This window comes from Alligator sinensis, unplaced genomic scaffold (assembly GCF_000455745.1).
Source record: "Alligator sinensis unplaced genomic scaffold, ASM45574v1 scaffold1086_1, whole genome shotgun sequence".
NCBI classification, from domain to species: Eukaryota; Metazoa; Chordata; order Crocodylia; family Alligatoridae; genus Alligator; species Alligator sinensis.
The window spans coordinates 11,256-29,171 of NW_005842600.1; the positions used below are offsets into that span (position 1 = coordinate 11,256).

A 17,916-nucleotide genomic window follows, 5' to 3' on the forward strand; every position below is an offset into this window, starting at 1 on the left:
GAAAATTAAAGATAGTAAAAAGTCCCCATAGGTAGAAAATAAACTTCATTTTTGCACAAGAGGAAGCTGAAGGTAGAAGTTTGTTTCTCTGGGTCCATGACAGTGTCTTTGTGAGTTGCTCTTTGACGTGTAGATAAGGCAGAATTCCTTCCCTGGTGGTGTTAGATGGCAGAAAGGCAGGGAGATGCAGAAATCTTTCTTGTTGTTCAGCAATGAATTTTAATTTAAATTCAGCTAAAATTCAGCATCTTCCTTGTTTCAGGGATATATTTGGTAGCCATGTTAGTCTGAGACAAAAAGAAATGCAAAACTCTAGAACTCTTGGTTCAGAGATGATACTTTTTATTAGACTGTGGCATCCCTAGTGGGCAGGGTGAGTACCACACCATCCCCCTTTACCGAAGTGCCCCAAAACTCATCTGCCACAACTTGATGTTAATGGAAAAAGGAGGGGTTCAGTGGAGTTCTTCCCGGGTGTCCCGGTGACGGGAGTACTCACATTTTTTTTTGTGACATGATGTTCCTCAGGGCTCCGCCTCCCCTACACCCCATCCACTCGCCAACTGCTTGAGCGTTGGTCTCACTGTTCCGTCACTCACTGTAAGCTGCTTTAGTAAGGGGTTCAGTGTCAGATTTGGCACTGGTCAGTTGCCCGGACGTTAAGGCACCTGAAGCCCCAGACCCTGGTGCCAGAGGGCTAGGCAGGTGTTATCTTGCATCTTTCTCTCTCTCTCTCTCTCTCTCTCTCAGCAAGAGAGATGCTCCTAGGATTTCCACAACTCGGGCAGCCAGGGACCGATCCTCCCTAGCCTAGCTCAGGGACGCTGCTCACCCTGCTCCAGGTTCAGGCACAGCACCTGCAGCAACATTCCTGTCAGATACCGAAGTCCCTGCCTGCCCAGTGTGCTCTCTGCTGGCTTTCTCCCTTGCTTCACTTCCCCTGCCGGCTTCTGGCGGGGTTTTTATACTTCCCGCGGCCGCAATTAACCCGGGGCTTCCCCGCCTCGGGACCAGCTGTTTAAAGAGCCAGCATAATGCTGGCTCGCGTGGCTGTGGCTCCAGTTCCAGCTCCAGCCATGCACCAAAAGGTGAGTTTCCTGGGGTGTGGGCGGTCTGTTTGTTCCCCACAGGGGCTCTCAGAGTTCCCCCCAGCCCACTTAGAGCCTGTGGGGGCTTCTCACCACCACACAGACCAAATAAGAAATCACAAAAAAAAATCTTTTTCTGCAAGCTTTTGGGTACACGTGCCCTTCCTAAGGCTCAGGGAAAATTAAAGATGGCAAAAAGTAAACTTCATTTTTGCACAAAGGAAGCTGAAGGTGCTCTAACAAATGATGCTACTAAGGTTCCTTCCTTCCAACAAAGATGGTCTGAGGCTGATTTTTTGAAGGAGGTGTCAGTTGGGTCAGGCCTGGCCCCTGCCTCATGCAGCAGGCCCCCTGCACTTGAGGTAGAAGAACAGAAATGCCCAAGCTTGGAAAAGAAGGGAGAACCCCTTCCTCAGCTCACAGAGGTACCATGCCCTTTTGCTTCCTCTCTTTGAACCAGAAATTTGTATTCATCCTTTTCATCATTATATTTGTGTTCCTCTGAAGTCTGTTGGGTTGAGCTTGCATCTAGCCATCTACAAGGGTGAGTAAATATTTAGATACACAGAATGTGGTGGGAGTTGAGGTCAATTTAAATGGGTAGCCCCTACCCTGGGTGACATAGTTAAAGTTGTAGAGTAGCTACTTGGTTCATTTGCTGGAGGGCTACTCCAGACTAACCTCTGGGCAATTGAAATCAGGATCTGGCTGACCGAGGCTTGCTTCATTCATTGCAGACTTAATACTAATGTAGGTGTGTCCAGTGGGGTGCCCCTTTAAGATGAAATCTGGCAGCTTTTTGTCCCTGGACTCAGTCCTCTGCTCTGTGGGAAAGAAGACACTCCTCATTAGCTCACTGTCATCTGGCCTTCAGAGAGGGTGACAAAATAAAGAAGTGTTTCTTCTCATCACTTGTGAGCTTCCTAATGCTCCAGGTCCACATCACCAGTGTAGAAGGAGCAGGGGATTTCCCATGTCTTGTCCACTCCAACTCAGTCAAAAATTGTTTCCACAGATTAAAGTTTTTGCCCTGGCAACAGAAATTAAAATTAAAAAACACCACCTGGCAGTAAAGTAGTACTGAAAGGGCAGGAAGGTAAAATTGTTCTGATGTGCCCCTAGCGCATTTTATTAGTTATAGTATAATAAGTCATTGCATGGTAAATCACCCCCATGTTACTTATGTAGCCATCTTAAACTAAGAAAGAAAAATTAAACCAGCAACACTTTTAGCAACTAAATGCTGAGTATGTGTACAAGGGCCCGAAGTATTGTATTTTCACCTGTTTGCGTTTATGTTGCCTTTCACTTGTGGCATGTGACCAAATTCAAAATACAGATATTATTTTCTGGCTGACACTAACACAGCCACTACCTCTTTTCCCCTAGATCCTGCCCTTGTCAGCCCTGTCTCCCTGAAAATGCCTGCAGGGATCCTGAAGTATGTTCTGAAGTTCATGAGATTTCAGACTCTTACGAATGCACTTCCTCCCTGCTACCTGGCACAGAGAGTGCTATGTGGTGGTTGGGTCTGGACTCCAAATCACAACAGCTGCATTACTGTGTTTGGGAAATGCTTTTCTCTCCACTCCCTAAGCAGTGCTCTCTTTCATTTGCTCGTGTGTGAGTTCTGCACAGTATTTCCTGCTCATTCAGCGTTCTTTGTGTGAGTGGCACAGGATAGTCCCAAACGCAGGTGGTGCCAGGTTTAGGTTTTATGGACTTGTGTTATGTGCAATCTATTGGACTCCTATAATACTTAGTCTTTGAGAGCGAACTTCCAAACTAAAGAGTCCGTGTGACTGTATCTGGGCTCTGATATGAGAAAGTATTGGCTAATCCAAGTGATTGAAACAATGTTTAAAACAGTCTAATTGTAGGCATTCCACTTAGTAACCGGAAAGTATAGAATATTGTTAGTGGCTATGGATTGGATGAATACACATATTAGCAGAAAATTGTGCCATGGCTGGTCTTCAAAACAGCACTAGCTCATGTCCTTGGCCTCCAGCATTGCCCTGTGGTCCATCAATTGGATCCTACACAGGTGTTTCCTGGTTTAATGCTTTGCAAACTGGCCTGCTCAGTGTGGTCTCACTAGTCACCTCATGGAATTGCTTGTTTCAAGACATGGAGAGAAAGATCAAGAATGTACTTGGCCATGGCCAGCAGGATGAGATCCTGAGCAGGGACATCCAGACTCTAAGGAACCATTAGTGGCTGAATGATGGGGTAAAACTCATCCAATGGGAATTAGTTTGCTTGTGCACAGATTAAACAGTATGCCCCAAACTTCATTCAAACTTGTTTGCAAGGCTATTTTCTGATTCTTGCCTTGATCCTGCAGAAAGATGTAAATTTGGGCAGACAGGAAATCCAACATGACCTCCTTTTTTTTTTCTCTCTTCTCAAAGTGGATAGTAAAGCACTGAAACAGGTTACCTATCCAGAGAGGTTGTGGACTCTCCATCCTTGGAGGTTTTTAACACCCGGCTAGGCAATGTCTTGACTGGGATGATATAGTTGGGGATGGTCCTACTTTGAGCAGAAGGTTGGACTAGATGTGACCTGAGGTCCCTCCCAACCCTCATTTTCTATGATTCTATTAAATATGTTCCCTCATGTGCAGGTGATCAATTTTTACATGAATCTTCAGGTGGAGAGAAATAAGAAGCAGGGGTTTCCAGTGCTTCATGCTTTCGGTACTTTTTTCTACCCTGAACTAATTTCTGGAGGTTATGAAGTATTGGGAAGGTGGACAAAAAATGTGGATATATTCAGTAAGGACCTCATCTTGGTGCAGATTCATCTCCAGGTGCACTAGGAATTACTGATGAGTCAAATTGGCCCTTCCTTTGAAAACAAAAGCCTTTTGGTTTTAGCTTCTTTTCTTTTCCAGTTCAGTCTGATATGGTTAATTCCTGTCTTTCCATAACAGGTGATAGATGTCAGAAGAAAGACCATTAAATATTTAGACTCCCTGGGTCAAGATGGCCACCAGATATGTGAAACTTTGTAGTAAGTAAATGCTTCCTGCATGTATTTCAGACACTTCTCTCCTAGGAGAAGGACTTTCCAGAATCATTAGCTGGAATGGGAATTTCTTATTAGCACAAGACTTGCCCTTGGAAGACAGAAATCTCCATTCCCAATTTATTTACTCTCATTTTCCCCCAAGAAACTCTAGTAACTTATATTCTACAATCTTCCCAATGGGCTCACTGCTGAGAATGCAGCTGGAATTCTGGGACTGTACAGGTGTCACGTGGCCCAACTGAGTGCCCTGTAAATCTCTATTCTGCAGAGCACTGCAGGTGCCTGTGCTTACCAGGGGGACCTCAGTGTCCATATCAGTGCCAAGATTAGCATGTGCAATCATAGCCATGATGAAACCCCTGAGCTTGTTGTTCAGAGTGAGGTGCCAGTCATTCTGCTGGTCCCAGTGTCTTCTTGGTCTTGAGAGGGTGGAATCATGGCCTATTACTTGGCCCTTAGGGTATAGTGAATTTCTGTCATGGGTCTGCTGCTCAAGACTGAAACAATGTCAAGTTGTTGAACAGACGGTATTACTAGTGGACTCTAATCAAGCAGTGTCCTGCTGCTGCTGGAAAAGGTTTGAATTGGTAACCAGTTCCAGCATTGTGATCCAGTACTGTACTTTTGTTATCAGACTCAACCCCCTGGCACAAGCACAGTAAGTTCTACAGATCTGTCAGGCTGTGCCTCTTTAAATCCAAGGGGAGACTGAAGATGTACTCGTTTGGCAAAGCTTGCCATAGCTGTGCCCTGTTATAAAAGTGGTAATGATGTTGATGGAAAGGCTTTCAGTTCCTTTAAAACAGTGGTCACCAACCCGGGGATCCCAATCTACAGGTAGATCCGGGAGCCTCTTTTGGTAGATCCTGGGCTGGGGGGACAGCTGGTCATGCGTGCACAGGCACAACCACCACCCCCAGCTCCAGCAGGTCAATTTGTGGGGGAGGGAAGGGGCAAGGGCCAGATAGAGGCCCCCGTGGCGAGCGGTGACTGTGCAGTCCAGCCAGGAGCAGGGGAAGGTAAGTGGGTCCCCAGCCTGGCTGGGTGGTAGGAGGATTGGAGCCTAGGGTGGGGCTCCCTCCCCATCTCTGCGGAGGTGGCAGAGGCTGCTGGCACTGCGCCTTGAGTCCCACTGCAGCTGACCACATGTGGTTGCTGCTGAGCTCAGCAGTGGGGATTCACATGGTGGTGGCCCATGGCCCAGCTGGGACTGGGAAGATCTGGTCATCCAGGGGCACGGGAGAGGCTGGGGAGAGGGGGAGTACAGTAGGTCATGGGATGCCCTTTAGTTCCAAAAAGTGATTTTTACCATACAAAGGTTGGAGGCCACTGATTTAAAAAGTTTTAAACACTCCCAGAGAGTTAAAGCAGTGGTCTCCAACCTTTTTATAGTAAAGTCCCGTAAGAAGGTTTAAGTTACTGTAGCCCACTTGCAGCATTTGGGCCTTCACCCCCTCTTTTACCTGTTTGAAATTAAGTCACCTTCCAAGCCTCATTAAACAGAAAATAGTATAGTCCACAAACTCCACATATGCTGCACTGACAAGTTATATACAGTTTTTAGTATGTAGAATGTGTTCTGTATCGTGCCTGCCACTCATTGTCCCTCTGTACCTGGAATCATTATCTTCCTTAGAGTCTATTAACCCCCCACCCCTGAATTCTACTTCCGCTTCCACAGCTAGCAAGTGATTTCTGAGGAAAAGATTTACAACAGCTTAGAACAAAGAGCACCTGCTTGTAAGCTGTTTTCCTGACAGATTTGCCAACCCAAGGAACTTTTTTTTTTTTTTTTGATGACCTGCAAACTTTTTACTGGGAACCAAACTTTTTAACTAACCTAGGTTTGTATTGACATATCGTTTACAATGTAAATTCAATTGTTCTGGCAGGTCCTGCACAACAGCAACAGGGCTGTTAAGCCAGGGACTAACTTAGGGGTTGAAAACCAACCATAGTAAATAAAAGTTTGCTGGTTAGCAAAAAGTTTGCAGATCAATAGTAAAAAGAAATCTTGTACTGATAACCATGCTTAATTTCACCAATGGTTTTAAAATATGCTGCTCCCACTCTAGGGACTTTCTATTCCCCCCATAATCTGATACCCACAACTGCACTGTACTCCATGCTGCTTCCCCCTCCAAACCCATCCCCCAACTTTACTCTGGCCAGCCCTGTTCCTCTCATCCTGGCATGGACCCCCACCCATTGCCTCTCTCCCTATCGGCACCATAACTCTGTCCTGCCTGCAACATCCCCTCTCTGTACTACCTGGGGCTGTGAGACCCTGACTGTGAGGCAGTGGTATAGGTAGGTGAGAGGGCGCAGCAGTGGCAGCACATGGCTGGTGGGGAGGAAGCTATGGAGACTCCTTTGGGTCACAAAGCCCTGGCAGAGCTCCCTGAAGGATTCTGTGCCCCCGCTTGGACCAGGTAGTGCTGTCTTGCTTTGTCTGTCCATCAATGCTTCACTGCCAGCCTCCATCAATCATTAGAGCTCCATTCAAGCTCACGGGTGCTTAATTTTTATGGACAGCTCCATTTTTTAAGGACCTTATGGACAGGTGATTTTAGCCTTTTTTTATGGACTGTTCCTGCATTTCCAGACAGGTGGCAACCCTGCTTCTTGGTTTGAATTGGAGATGTAGTTCATTACAGTAGCCTCATAGATAATGTTGAGCTCATACTAACTTGTGATTTGAAATCTCAGCTGTTATATGCAAAGCTTTAGGATTGTACAGATTTCCTTTTGAAATGATACCACATTGTACAGCCTTTCTTCTTAGCACCTGTAGTCATTGGCAGGTTATTTGTAGAGATAGTCCATCCGAGAGCTATACAAACTGTTGGCTTCACACATGAAGATGCCTGACACTTCTTTAACTTTTTGCAGAGCCAGTACCTACTGAAAGAAAGTAAAACCAAGAGGAATATAGAGATCTGTCTTTCAGAGGGAACCCTCTACATCATGAACTCACATGTATGTTAGCATTGTTTGTCCACAAATGTCTTTGAAGTGTAACAGTTGGAGGCAAGTTTATGGACTAAGGGACAGAGATCACCACTGGTGGTTACAGGCAGTTTCTGTCCAGGATCTGGTTTTCTATGCATCACCTTTGTGTTTGTGCTAGGATGATGCTGTGAACGAGTTTGAAGGCTTGATAATGTCCTTGTATTATGGCAGCTGTACACAAAGCTGTCCACAGCATAAAGTCACCTTGGGAACAAAAGATCTAAGTCATGGCTTATTTGAAAGGTGCATTTTTTTTAATGAAACAGTTCTAGCTTGAGTGGGACTTACATGGCTGATTTTTCTTGACAATCATTTGATGCAACTTGGCCACAACCTTTTGCAAGCCACACAGTTCAAGAAGCACAGTTCTAATTCATCATGCATAGAGTGCCACTGTCATACCCTCCCCTTCCCCTGCAAAGACTAAGTAGCGGTGCTGGATTCTACTTGTCAAGCCTGGTGTGTATGCAAAGCTGGTTGTAATGCTACATCTGCTGAATGTCAGAAGGTTGGGCTGAAGATTCATGGCGGTTACTGGGAATAGTAAACTCCATGACAGATCTCATTCATCAGCTGTTCTTCGATGTGTCATGCAAGATTGGGGCAGTGGGGCTCCTGGGACCTGATCCTGCAGGACAGCACCTCTGGGTGCCTGATCTGGACTTGGGGCTTGTGTCTGTGGGCTCAGAGCAGGGAGTCCCAAGGGGTTGCTTTGCTCTGCAGTGTGAACCATGAACCCCAGCATCCCCAGCCTGGGGTGGCTGGAGAGCACAAGCAGCTCCAGGCTGTGAGAATCACCCCATGACTGAACAGACATCCACAGCAGTGAAGTGACACAAACTATTCATAGGAATCCTCATGCTCACATTTCTGGGCCCTGGGGTTGTGGTGGGGGGCATGGACATCTGTTCACTCCCATTTTGGGCTACCACAAATATTTTCCTGGTGTGGCAAGGGTGGTGTCTGTCTGCAGCCCCAGAACTCTAACTTCCTTGCTCTGAGCAGCTGGATAACAAGCTGAGACAGGATTTCTTCTCCACAAGTCCCATTGAAATCCAATGCCAAAGCTGGCCCTTCATTAGCTTGAACTCTACAGAGGCAGACACCAGGAAGTGATGGTGAGAGGGACAGAATTAATTCGATGTCTCCACTCCAAATTGTTTTTGGTGGAGTCTATAAGTCCCAGGTGGTACCAGGGCCCTGTTGTGCTGGGCAGTGTCCAAGGCAGGAATTGACATCCTTATGGATGCAATGTAGGAGACATGGGAGCATGAAGCATCAGCCTGGTGTAGTTACATGGGTTTAAACTTGGTGTGCTGGGGTAGGCCCATGAATATGCTAGGAGCATAGTGAGGATATGCAATCCTGCACCTGTGCCTGACAACAAGCAGGTTTGAAGTGGGATGGAGGAACTTGTGTGCAACCTTTTCTCTTTCTTGCTCTCTCTGCCCCCCCGCACCTTCCCTGAGTCTTAGGAGATTCCCCACAGTTGAATGGTAGTGACTGTGGGATATTTACCTGTAAATATGTAGACTGTATCTCCAGGGACAAGCCCATCATTTTTACTCAGGTGAGAGAAGCTCATAAATAACTTGATGCTTTGGGCAAGTAACTTCTTTTCTTGCCTCTTGTCCAATTCCTGGACCATAAAGTCTCTGGGGCAACAGCGTTGAGGGTGGGGTGAGGAGATGGTGAGTTGTGGCCATGGGCCTTGTCTACACCTCATCCGCCACCACTGCAGAGCTATCTAACTGCATGCAGATCCATTTCCTTCTGGTGACTCGCCTGGGGTTCTATCAGCCAACCCCTTGTGTAGACCTGGCCTTGCTACTGTAGTAGCAAGAGATGAGCCTTTGCAGGGCTGTGCATAGATTCATAGATGTTAGGGTCAGAATGGACCTCAACAGATCATCGAGTCTGACCCCCTGCCTAGGCAGGAAAGATAGCTGGGGTCAGATGACCCCAGCCAGATGCCTATTCAGCCTTCTCTTAAAGACCCCCAAGGTAGGGGAGAGCACCATGTCCCTTAGAAGCCCACCCAAATTTTGACCACCATGTAATTGCTTGGCCTCTTTCTGATGCCCATTTGCCAAGAACAGCCTGTCCAGCTCCTCTGAGACAAAGTGCTGAAGCTGAGAGATTAGGAGTATGGTTGAGGCTTCAGTCAGGATCTTTCCTGGGTGAATGTTAGCTTTCAGGTGCTCCAGGCTTGTTAGCTATCAATTGTTGACCCAGGTGCTGCCATTTACAGTTGACATTTGCCTGGGCTTTACATTTTCTATGTGTTTAGCAGAGAAGAAAATCTAATAGCATCAAATATAGCTTCATGGAAAGTGGCGAATGTTGGTTGTTCATAAAAATGCGTAATGTGAATGTAACATATGTAAGAGCATGAGGAACCGGGGGGAGTCTGCAGAGCTTGTTAATTTGGACTGGAACTCCCCAAAACCCCCAGAAGCTAAGGGGAGGTGGGGGCACGGAAAAAGGAGAAGGACACTTGAGGCTGGAGTTAGAGGAAGAGGAAGAGCAGCCTTCACATGAAACCTGGTCAGCCCTACACAGAGGAGTACACAGTGGAGTTGGCTCGGTTAGCTGCCTTGGTCAGCCAGGACTGTGTGAGCTGGACTCAGACTTGGGGGCAGCTGCAGGCTGCCATTTTAGTGCTCTGGGGGCTAAAGGCTTTTTTGGGGACAACTCTGGAGGTGTGGGGGGAATTTAATGTGCTAAGTGTCTGTTACAGCTCTGATGTTTCTTCACCTTTTACCTGTTTCCCCCCTTTGGCCTGTTGGCTTGTGACCCTAACCCCTATGATTTTTCTATATAAAAGTGGGAACTCGTACTTGCTGCTTGTGCAGGTAGCAGATTTAATCCTGCTTAGTTACTGTGCAGTAAGGCATGTGTAGATGCCTTACTGCGCAGTGACACTGTATGTGTGGAGTAACCAAGTCAGTGTACACACAGCATTACTGCACTATAATGCCTACACCTGTAGATGCCGGTCTAAAAACTGCTTACTGTGCAGTCAGTGTTTTTAGACCTCAGTAAGTGACTGCACATTAAATGCATGTGTAGATACGCCTTTTATGTCTAATAGAAATTGTTTTTTTAATCTTTTTTAGCACCAGGTGCCTTACTTCTGCAGGAAGATAGTGTGGGAAATATTCCACCAACAGTTGCTGTGATTTCAGGAGTTGTTTTCTCTGTTTGGAGAATAGAAGATCCGTTTGATTCCTGAAAATGGTTTTGCAATGATCCTACGAAGATGACATTTAATCTCTTCAGTTGTAACAAAATCTTAATGAAGCCCTTATGCCTGGAGTTTAATATTTGTTTTTAGAATCTATTGAATGCAAGCTGTATATTTCTTTCTTGTATTAAAATGTGTGTTTCACTTATGTAAGGAGTCTTACCTGAGCTCAAATCTCTAGCAAGAGAATGTGGATGCATTTGAAGTTACCATTTTAAAAAATATATGTATTTTTGCATAGCAAAGACGTTTCCCACTCACTTCCTTGAAATCTGCCTGTTTCCTTCCATTAGGAGGTTGCAAAAAAATAGAAAAGCCACCAATAAGCTGTGTAGCAAGACCAAGTTCTTTTGCTGCCTTTTCACGCCTGAAATGTATGCATTGTCAAGCTGGAACCCTGACTAGCAAATACCTCATGAAGATACTGGGGTGAATTAAAATGAGAGACTGTGTTGGCTGACTTGTTCGGGGGGCAAATTTGGCCAACATAGAGCTGTATGCTACTGCAAATACCCAGGCTTGTGTGCAAACTGGCTGTGCACTGTATTTTCCTACATATAGCACACTCCATTTTTTCCCCCAAATCAGCCCCTTCAAACTGGGGTGTGTGCTTTAAGCAGGGAAGCTATTTTCTTCCCTGGAAAAAAAGCAAGGCTGTGCCACTGGACAGCTGCCAAGATGGAGGCATCTTGTGTTAAGTGTCTCATGGCCATAGCTGTTGGCTGAGCACTACAGCTTCACCTAAAGCAGCAAGTGACCTGCTGTTGGTATCTTGATGAGTCTTGTAAAGTGGAAACTCTGCTTTATTTATGGGAACTTATATAAAGATGTAGCAGTCCTGGTACTGCCCTTGGAAAAATCTGGGGCCTAACCTTGGTTGACACAGAGTAAGTTCTCCTGGAAACAGAGTGTGTCCAGGAAGAATGGAGGTGACAATCTGGATGAGGCAGCTGACAGGAGAAACTTCTTGGTACCACATTGCCTGGACACTCGATGTTCCCAGGGGGGATGTTCTCTGTCATTCAGTTGGCCATGACTTTTGAAAAGCCTTTCTTTTCTGCAGTCTGCCTTCTAGAAACAAGGTGGGTGTTTGATTTGAGGTGGTTATACTCAGGAAAATATGATAAACAGATGTGCAACTCTTCTAAGACTGCACTGAGCACTTGCCCTGCCACAGTTATGTGGGTTCACAACAATGCAATGTGTCCTTCCTGGGGCTGACTCTCAGCTCTCAGACTGCTCTAGCGTGGCCAGGACTGCTTTTACGTAAGTGCTTTGTAAGCCACCTTATTCTGCCAAGGGAAGACTTGAAGTCAGGTGGTGCTTTAATTGTCTGGTTCATCACTGCTATTGGGTGCAATCTCCTTCCCCTCTTGTCATCCTACCTGTGCACACTGTCTCCCTCGGTACCTTTACCCATCAATATAAGCTCTGTTTACTTGCAAACAGTGGCTTGCAACTCAGAGCTGTGCCAGGAAACATGTGGTGGCCAACTGGTTGAGCAGTTCATGTGTGCAAGAGGTTCCAGTCCTGCCTGTTGTAGCTTTCTGAAGGCAAGACCATTAGTTGTTCTGGGACAGGGCACCTTTTTAGAAGCATCACCCTGAGACCAAAGCACCAGGTTTAATATCTGACCTTTGTATCTCTGAGTGCAGAGATTTGTTCTGAAAATCCCCTTACCTCCTCAGGGCTGCCAGAGAAGGAATTGTGCAAGTTAAGGGTCCTTGTGTGCAACAACCCACATGCTAAATGCTCCGACTGCTTTGAAACTTGTGTGCATGACAATAAGATTGCTTGTCCCAGTGAGGCCTAGGGGTAAACTCTGGGTTCATTGGGATGGAGAAACCCACTGGTATCACTGTGTTCCTAGAATTACACCATAGTACAACTCCTTGTGTGAGCAGTCTTAACCCAGACTAGAAGTGACCTGTTCCAACTGAGGTTCTGGTGCAGTGGGAGGCATATAAACTACACTGGGAAAAGGTCCCATCCTGAAATAAGGGTCCATGTGGACTCCATTGTTTGAACTACAGTGGTAAAATGAGATGTAGCCATTTCCCTGTGTGCAGAAGCTCCTATGGTGAACACCCATGTGTTGATGAGGTCAGTTTTCCTTCCTCTCATCTGTTCCACCTGCCATGTTCTCCCCCTTCTACAGCTCCTGTTCACCTGAAAATAGCCTCCTGGGCTGAGTAGGCCATTTCATACCTTGCTGAGTTCCTTGTACTGTGGAGGGTTGAGTCCATACATGCTCACGTTAGTCCCTGGAGCGGAGCATGGAGATTGGACCTACTCTCTTTGCTTCCCTTTGCTGTCTCCAGCCTGTAGAAACGGATGTGTTCCTCCATGCTTCCCCCCGTTCCTTCCTCCTTGTGCTGCTGTTTGAGCATAGACACATGCCATAGGGTTTGCATATGAGCAAAAATGAATTGCAATGTTACATTCTTAAGCTGCTCTTAGGAGACAAATAATCTACCAATCTTTTACTGCTATCTTACGTGCCCTCGAGCCTTCTCAGATATTTGAGATTTGTGTTCCACTCAGATATGGAACACAATCCCCCAGCTCAGGTAGGCCATGCTGAATAAAGGATTTGTTTTTAAACTTTTGGCAACTTGAAAGTGATAAAAAGAAGTATTAGCTTTGATTGCTGATGGTAAGTCACTGAAACATAGTTGTCCAGTTTTGCATTGACCTCTTCCCTCAGCACCTTTGGTGCCCATTCCTTGCACACAGCTGCCCTCTTTCTGGGGATATGTGGATCATGATTCATGTTCATTTGGGTGGCAGGTTGAGCTTGAGATGGTCCTTCTTATGCTCCTGGTGAGGTATAGTGCTGGCCTGTTGCCTACCCACCCCTCCAGTGACAGTCATGTCCTTGCAGCAGTGATGATGGCCGTGCTCTCAGTTTTGGTAGATTGCTTTGCTGTAAATTGTGTGTGGCCATAAAGCACTTGGTTTCAGCCTATTTTGGCCTGGTTTGCACAAAAAGTGGCATCAGTTTATTTAGTTAAAGCAATGACAACCCCTGGATGCATGGACAGTCTCTCATGCACACGTGATAAATGGTGCAGATCAGTCTTAAGGAGCGGCCTATGCCAGCACACACAGAGACACCTCCCCCACTACCCCCCATAAAGCCGTTGTCCTGGAAGGGACCTCCAGAGGTCACATCTAGTCCATCTAGCCCAGGGGCGGGTAAAATGCTGCCCGCGGGCCAAATGCGACCCACCAGGCCATCCTATCTGGCCCGCAGGGCCCCTAAAAAATTTAGAAAATTAGTATTCAGCTGCCCCAGCTGCCTGTCATGCAGCCCTCGATGGCTTGCCAAAATTTAGTAAGCGGCCCTCCGTCCAAAATAATTGCCCGCCCCTGATCTAGCCTGAGGCAGGATCATTCCCATCCCAACCATCCCAGACAAATCCATGATCTAAATGTTTAATAATGCGACTGTCAACCCTGACACAATACATGACAGATCATCCCAACTTGCCATGGGGAAAGCACTGCAGACATCATCCTGCTTCTATAAAAGATTGTTATTGCATGCCATGCTCAAGAGTTCCTGGGTAGAGGGCCACTCTCCCCCCACACCTCCCCACCCCATCTCTCCCCTTCCCAAGAGTCTTTACCAATCTGATCATGGGGTAAATGTCTTCCTGCCTGCTAATATGACATCAGAGTGGAGGGGCAAAACCCTCTTTAATGACAATGGCACAAAAGGGGCCAAGCGCAATGCAGCTGATCCAGGGCAGTCAGCCACCTTCATCATGCCCAAGCACTGACCTTGCTGAATGCCTTCACTCATGTAAGGCTGACAGGACTCACCCAGAGGGTTCCCAGAATTGCTGCATGCTCTATTTGCTCTGGGTCAAAAGCTCTGGGGTAAAACCTGGCAGAACATTTCCTCAGCTGAATGTTTTGTTTAAAAAAAAAAAAAAAAATTGGAAACAAGTTGATGCCAAAGCTTTTCAATGCCTTCATGATGGGTCTTGGACGTATCCAGAATGGGGACCAAAAAAATAAATAAATAAAGTCACACTAGCTTAAGTCAAATTTTTTTGAAATACACACACAACATTTTGATAGTGTGTGAAGCATTTAATGTTGCCATCTGTTTTATTAAAGATTTTAAAGCCTCTGCAGAGTCAAAAACCAAATGGTTGTTTTGAGCCAAAACTTTATTTTTTTTTATTTCTCTATTGGCTAAAAAAATGTCCAAAACTCGGCCTTTTAGGGTGTCCCAAATGTCTCCCTTCTTCCGAAACACCCAGGAAGCTGTTGACTTGGTCCTCCACACATCTCTGTTGGGGGGTCAGAGCCCCACAGAGCACCCCAAGGCTGTGGCACAAGCCATTTTCTACCCCTCCTACTGCCACCGGCTTTTGGAGCATGTTGTGGCTCTTCTCTTGGGGCTTTTGGCTGCCTGGCCTAGGTAGGGTATATGGCCCCAGTCAGGAGTGGAGTCAGATGAGAAGCCTCACCCACCTCATCATGGTCCATCACCCCCACCCACAGCCAGGCTGGTGGCCTACACGTATCCACCATCACTGTCCTAGCCGCTTAAACAAAACAAAATAAATACCAAGGTCAGGCTCTGGTTAGCTGGATATATTTCTTTTCTTTTTTTTTCACATAACACTGTTTGCAGTAGAGGAAACTGGCATTGCAGTCTGTTGGTACAATGGTATGTTCACGTAAACCAGTACATGTTCATCCCTTAGTGTAGAAACTTCTAATGGCGTGTACCCTACCAAAACTCAGGAGTTCTTCTCCAATCCTTTCTCTCTCTGTTTTGTCTTTTTTATCAGCATTTTTTCTTTTCTTTTCTTTTTTTATAAACTTTTTTTTTTCAAGATTTATCCAAAGGAAAGGCCATTGGCGCTCAGCTCGCAGAAAGAGAGTACAGAAGAATCGATGCACGCTTGGGTGGGTGCTTTCTCCCGCCTGCCTCGCAGCTGACTTGGTCTAGATTTTTTTTTTCCAACTTGTTTTTATTAAAAAAATAAAAAAATGCTCCAACTATCAGTTTTACAAGGCATACAAAATCTCTAAAAGGGAAACACAAGAGCAAGGTGCTGAGGTACAAAAACACCTGAGGTAGTTTTTTTTTTCTTTTTTCTTTTCATGTGTGTGTGTCTGCATGTGTGTTTTTCTTCTTTTAACAAAATTTGCAATTTTCAGGCCCTGGGCCAACAACCTCTTGTCAATGACTGTTTTAATTCCCCTTGCCTCCCATCCGCCGGTTAACAAAAAAAATAGAGAAGAGAAAGACACAACTTTCCCTGATCCCGGTGGCAGTGTCCTCGTGGGAAGGATGAAGACTAAACTTGGCTAGTCTCAGGTGGGGCGGGGGATATTGCGGTTTCGTGTGTGTGTGTGTGTGTGTGTGTGTGTGTGTGTGTTGGGTTTGGTTGGGGGTTTTTTCCAAAATGCTAGAACAGGTACCATGGTGACGTGGGCTGTTGATAACCAAAGTGGAAGTTGTGGCTGGGTGTTTCTGTTTTCTGCGGTGTGTTGCTTAGAGCACTGGTTTGATGATAGCGGAATTGAGAGAGAGCAAAAGAGAGAGCAGGAGAGAGGGAAAAGGACAGGATGCAAAACCAGTTCAGTATCCGTGAAGCAACAAGAAAAGAGTGAGTGAGCTGGAGAGAGAGAGACAGAGGGAAAAGAGAGAGAGAGAGAGAGAGAGATTCCTCTTTTAAGAGACGGTATCCCTTCTGTTGGCACAGACAGGCACTCCAAACGGCACATGGCTTGTGCTGCTCTTCCTAACGCCCTTTGAGAAATCGCCACTGCTTACCCACCTTGAATTTTGCTGCTGGCAATCCTAAAGCTCCAGTCTACTGTAGGTTAGAGATCCAAATATACTAGGTTCTTTCCTCAGATGTCTAGAAAAGTCTGCTTCTTCTAAAAAATAAAAAAAAAAACCCCAAAAATGAAAACACCCCTCCCAAAGAAAACAAATACAAAATTAAAAATAAAAAAATTAACCTTTTCCTTTAAAAAAAATTTTAAAATCGGAGTTAGTTTAGTTATTGATATATTAATTCTAAAATATATTAATACTGCGAATGCTGCTGTGTGCACTGCGGACCCCGCAACGTAAAATCTTCTCATGTAGTATGTACATTCATGTACAGAGAAGGGTTCCTACAAGAGTTGTCAAGAGGTTGGTTTCAAAAATCTCTGCCTATGTTAGTCCAACTAAAGGGATAGCGTCGGTAGTAAATAGAGTAACATGGAGGCTGTGGATTGGAAGAGTCTGCAGAGCCTGGGATGGGGCAGGCTGCCCTGCCCCACTGTGCGGCTTCTTCATTGTGAATGGATCTGAACCCCTCCCCTCCCCACGCACTGAGTCCTCTGCAGAGCCCAGCCTTGGGCAGACTGTCATGCCTCAGGATGGTCTTTGGTTTGCTCCCCAATCTGTCGTTCCGTCAGGTGTTGGAAGGGCTACATTCATCAGTTGTTGCTGGCTGGCACTGTGGGAGCCTCACTTGCTACGGTGTGAGGAAGGGGCCCCCTGAGCGTGTTTCTGCTCCTGCTGTTTCACGTGCTGTACGATTTCCCTGATCTTGCGCTGTGCAGTCTGTGGACAAAGTGAGAGTGGTAGCGGTCAAGACACAATCAGCTCCCCCAGGCTCTGCTGGGCTAGGCCTGAGCCCCCCAGCCTGTGCCAGGTGCTTGCATGGGGAACTGGTAGGTGGAACTGAACATGCTTTTCATGGGCTGACCTCCCCCTACTGCGAGGCCCTTTGGCCTTCTCCTACTTTACATCCTGAGCCACTGCTTGGGGCAACCATCTGCAGGGGTGTCTACACTCCCTAATGCAGCCAACTTTGCTTCCACCATAGGCAATGTTCCTAGAACTGTAACTTATTTAAAAATGGCTAAGGAACTTTGGTGTCACTACAATACAGCTGTTCACTTGCAGATGGTAGCAGGGGCCTCCAATGTGTGGGGCCTCTAGTGACTGCACCAAGCTACATGCCTTGAAACTGGTTGATGGTAGAAGACCAGGTATGTAGAATTTAGATGATGGTTTGGGTATGGTATGGGATGGAATGGGATGGGATGGTTTGGATAGGGGTGATCCTGCCTTAGGCAGGGAGTTGGACTAGATGACCTATGGAGGACCCTTCCAGCCCCCCTCTCTGAGTGTTCAAGAGGTGGTAGAATCTCCATCCTTGGAGGTTTTTAAGACCCAGCTAGACAAAGCATTAGGTGGGATGATCTAGTTGGGGCTGGTCTGCTTTGAGTCCCGACTAGATGACCTCCTGAGGTTTGACTAGATGACTTCCTGAGGTCCCTTCCAACCCCCATTGTCTATGATTCTGTGACTCAATGACTGCTTAGTGCCTATAAGAAGCCAGAGATTCCATACTTCTATGACAGGGATAAGGACAAGGGATGTGTGTGGAGAATAAAGACTTGATCCAGGCTGCCCAGGGTCAGACAGATTCCTTCTTTGGAATTAAATAGTGTGTGTGCCCCCCCCCCCCCAAAAAAAAAAAAAAAAAAAAGAATCAAACA

At 46.2% G+C, this 17,916-nt stretch overlaps 1 protein-coding gene across 2 annotated transcripts in view; it reads right to left on the reverse strand.

Annotated features, from left to right (window-relative positions):
- Positions 1 to 15,356: 15,356 nt before the first annotated feature.
- Positions 15,357 to 17,916, reverse strand: part of IGF2BP2 (insulin like growth factor 2 mRNA binding protein 2) — a 114,282-nt gene continuing 111,722 nt past the window's right edge. For both annotated transcript variants that reach the window (XM_014524361.2, XM_006032977.3), the window contains one exon: positions 15,357 to 16,972. In XM_014524361.2, the coding sequence (XP_014379847.1) occupies positions 16,877 to 16,972 (96 nt within the window). In that variant the 3' untranslated portion in view covers positions 15,357 to 16,876. The remainder of the gene's footprint in view (positions 16,973 to 17,916) is intronic.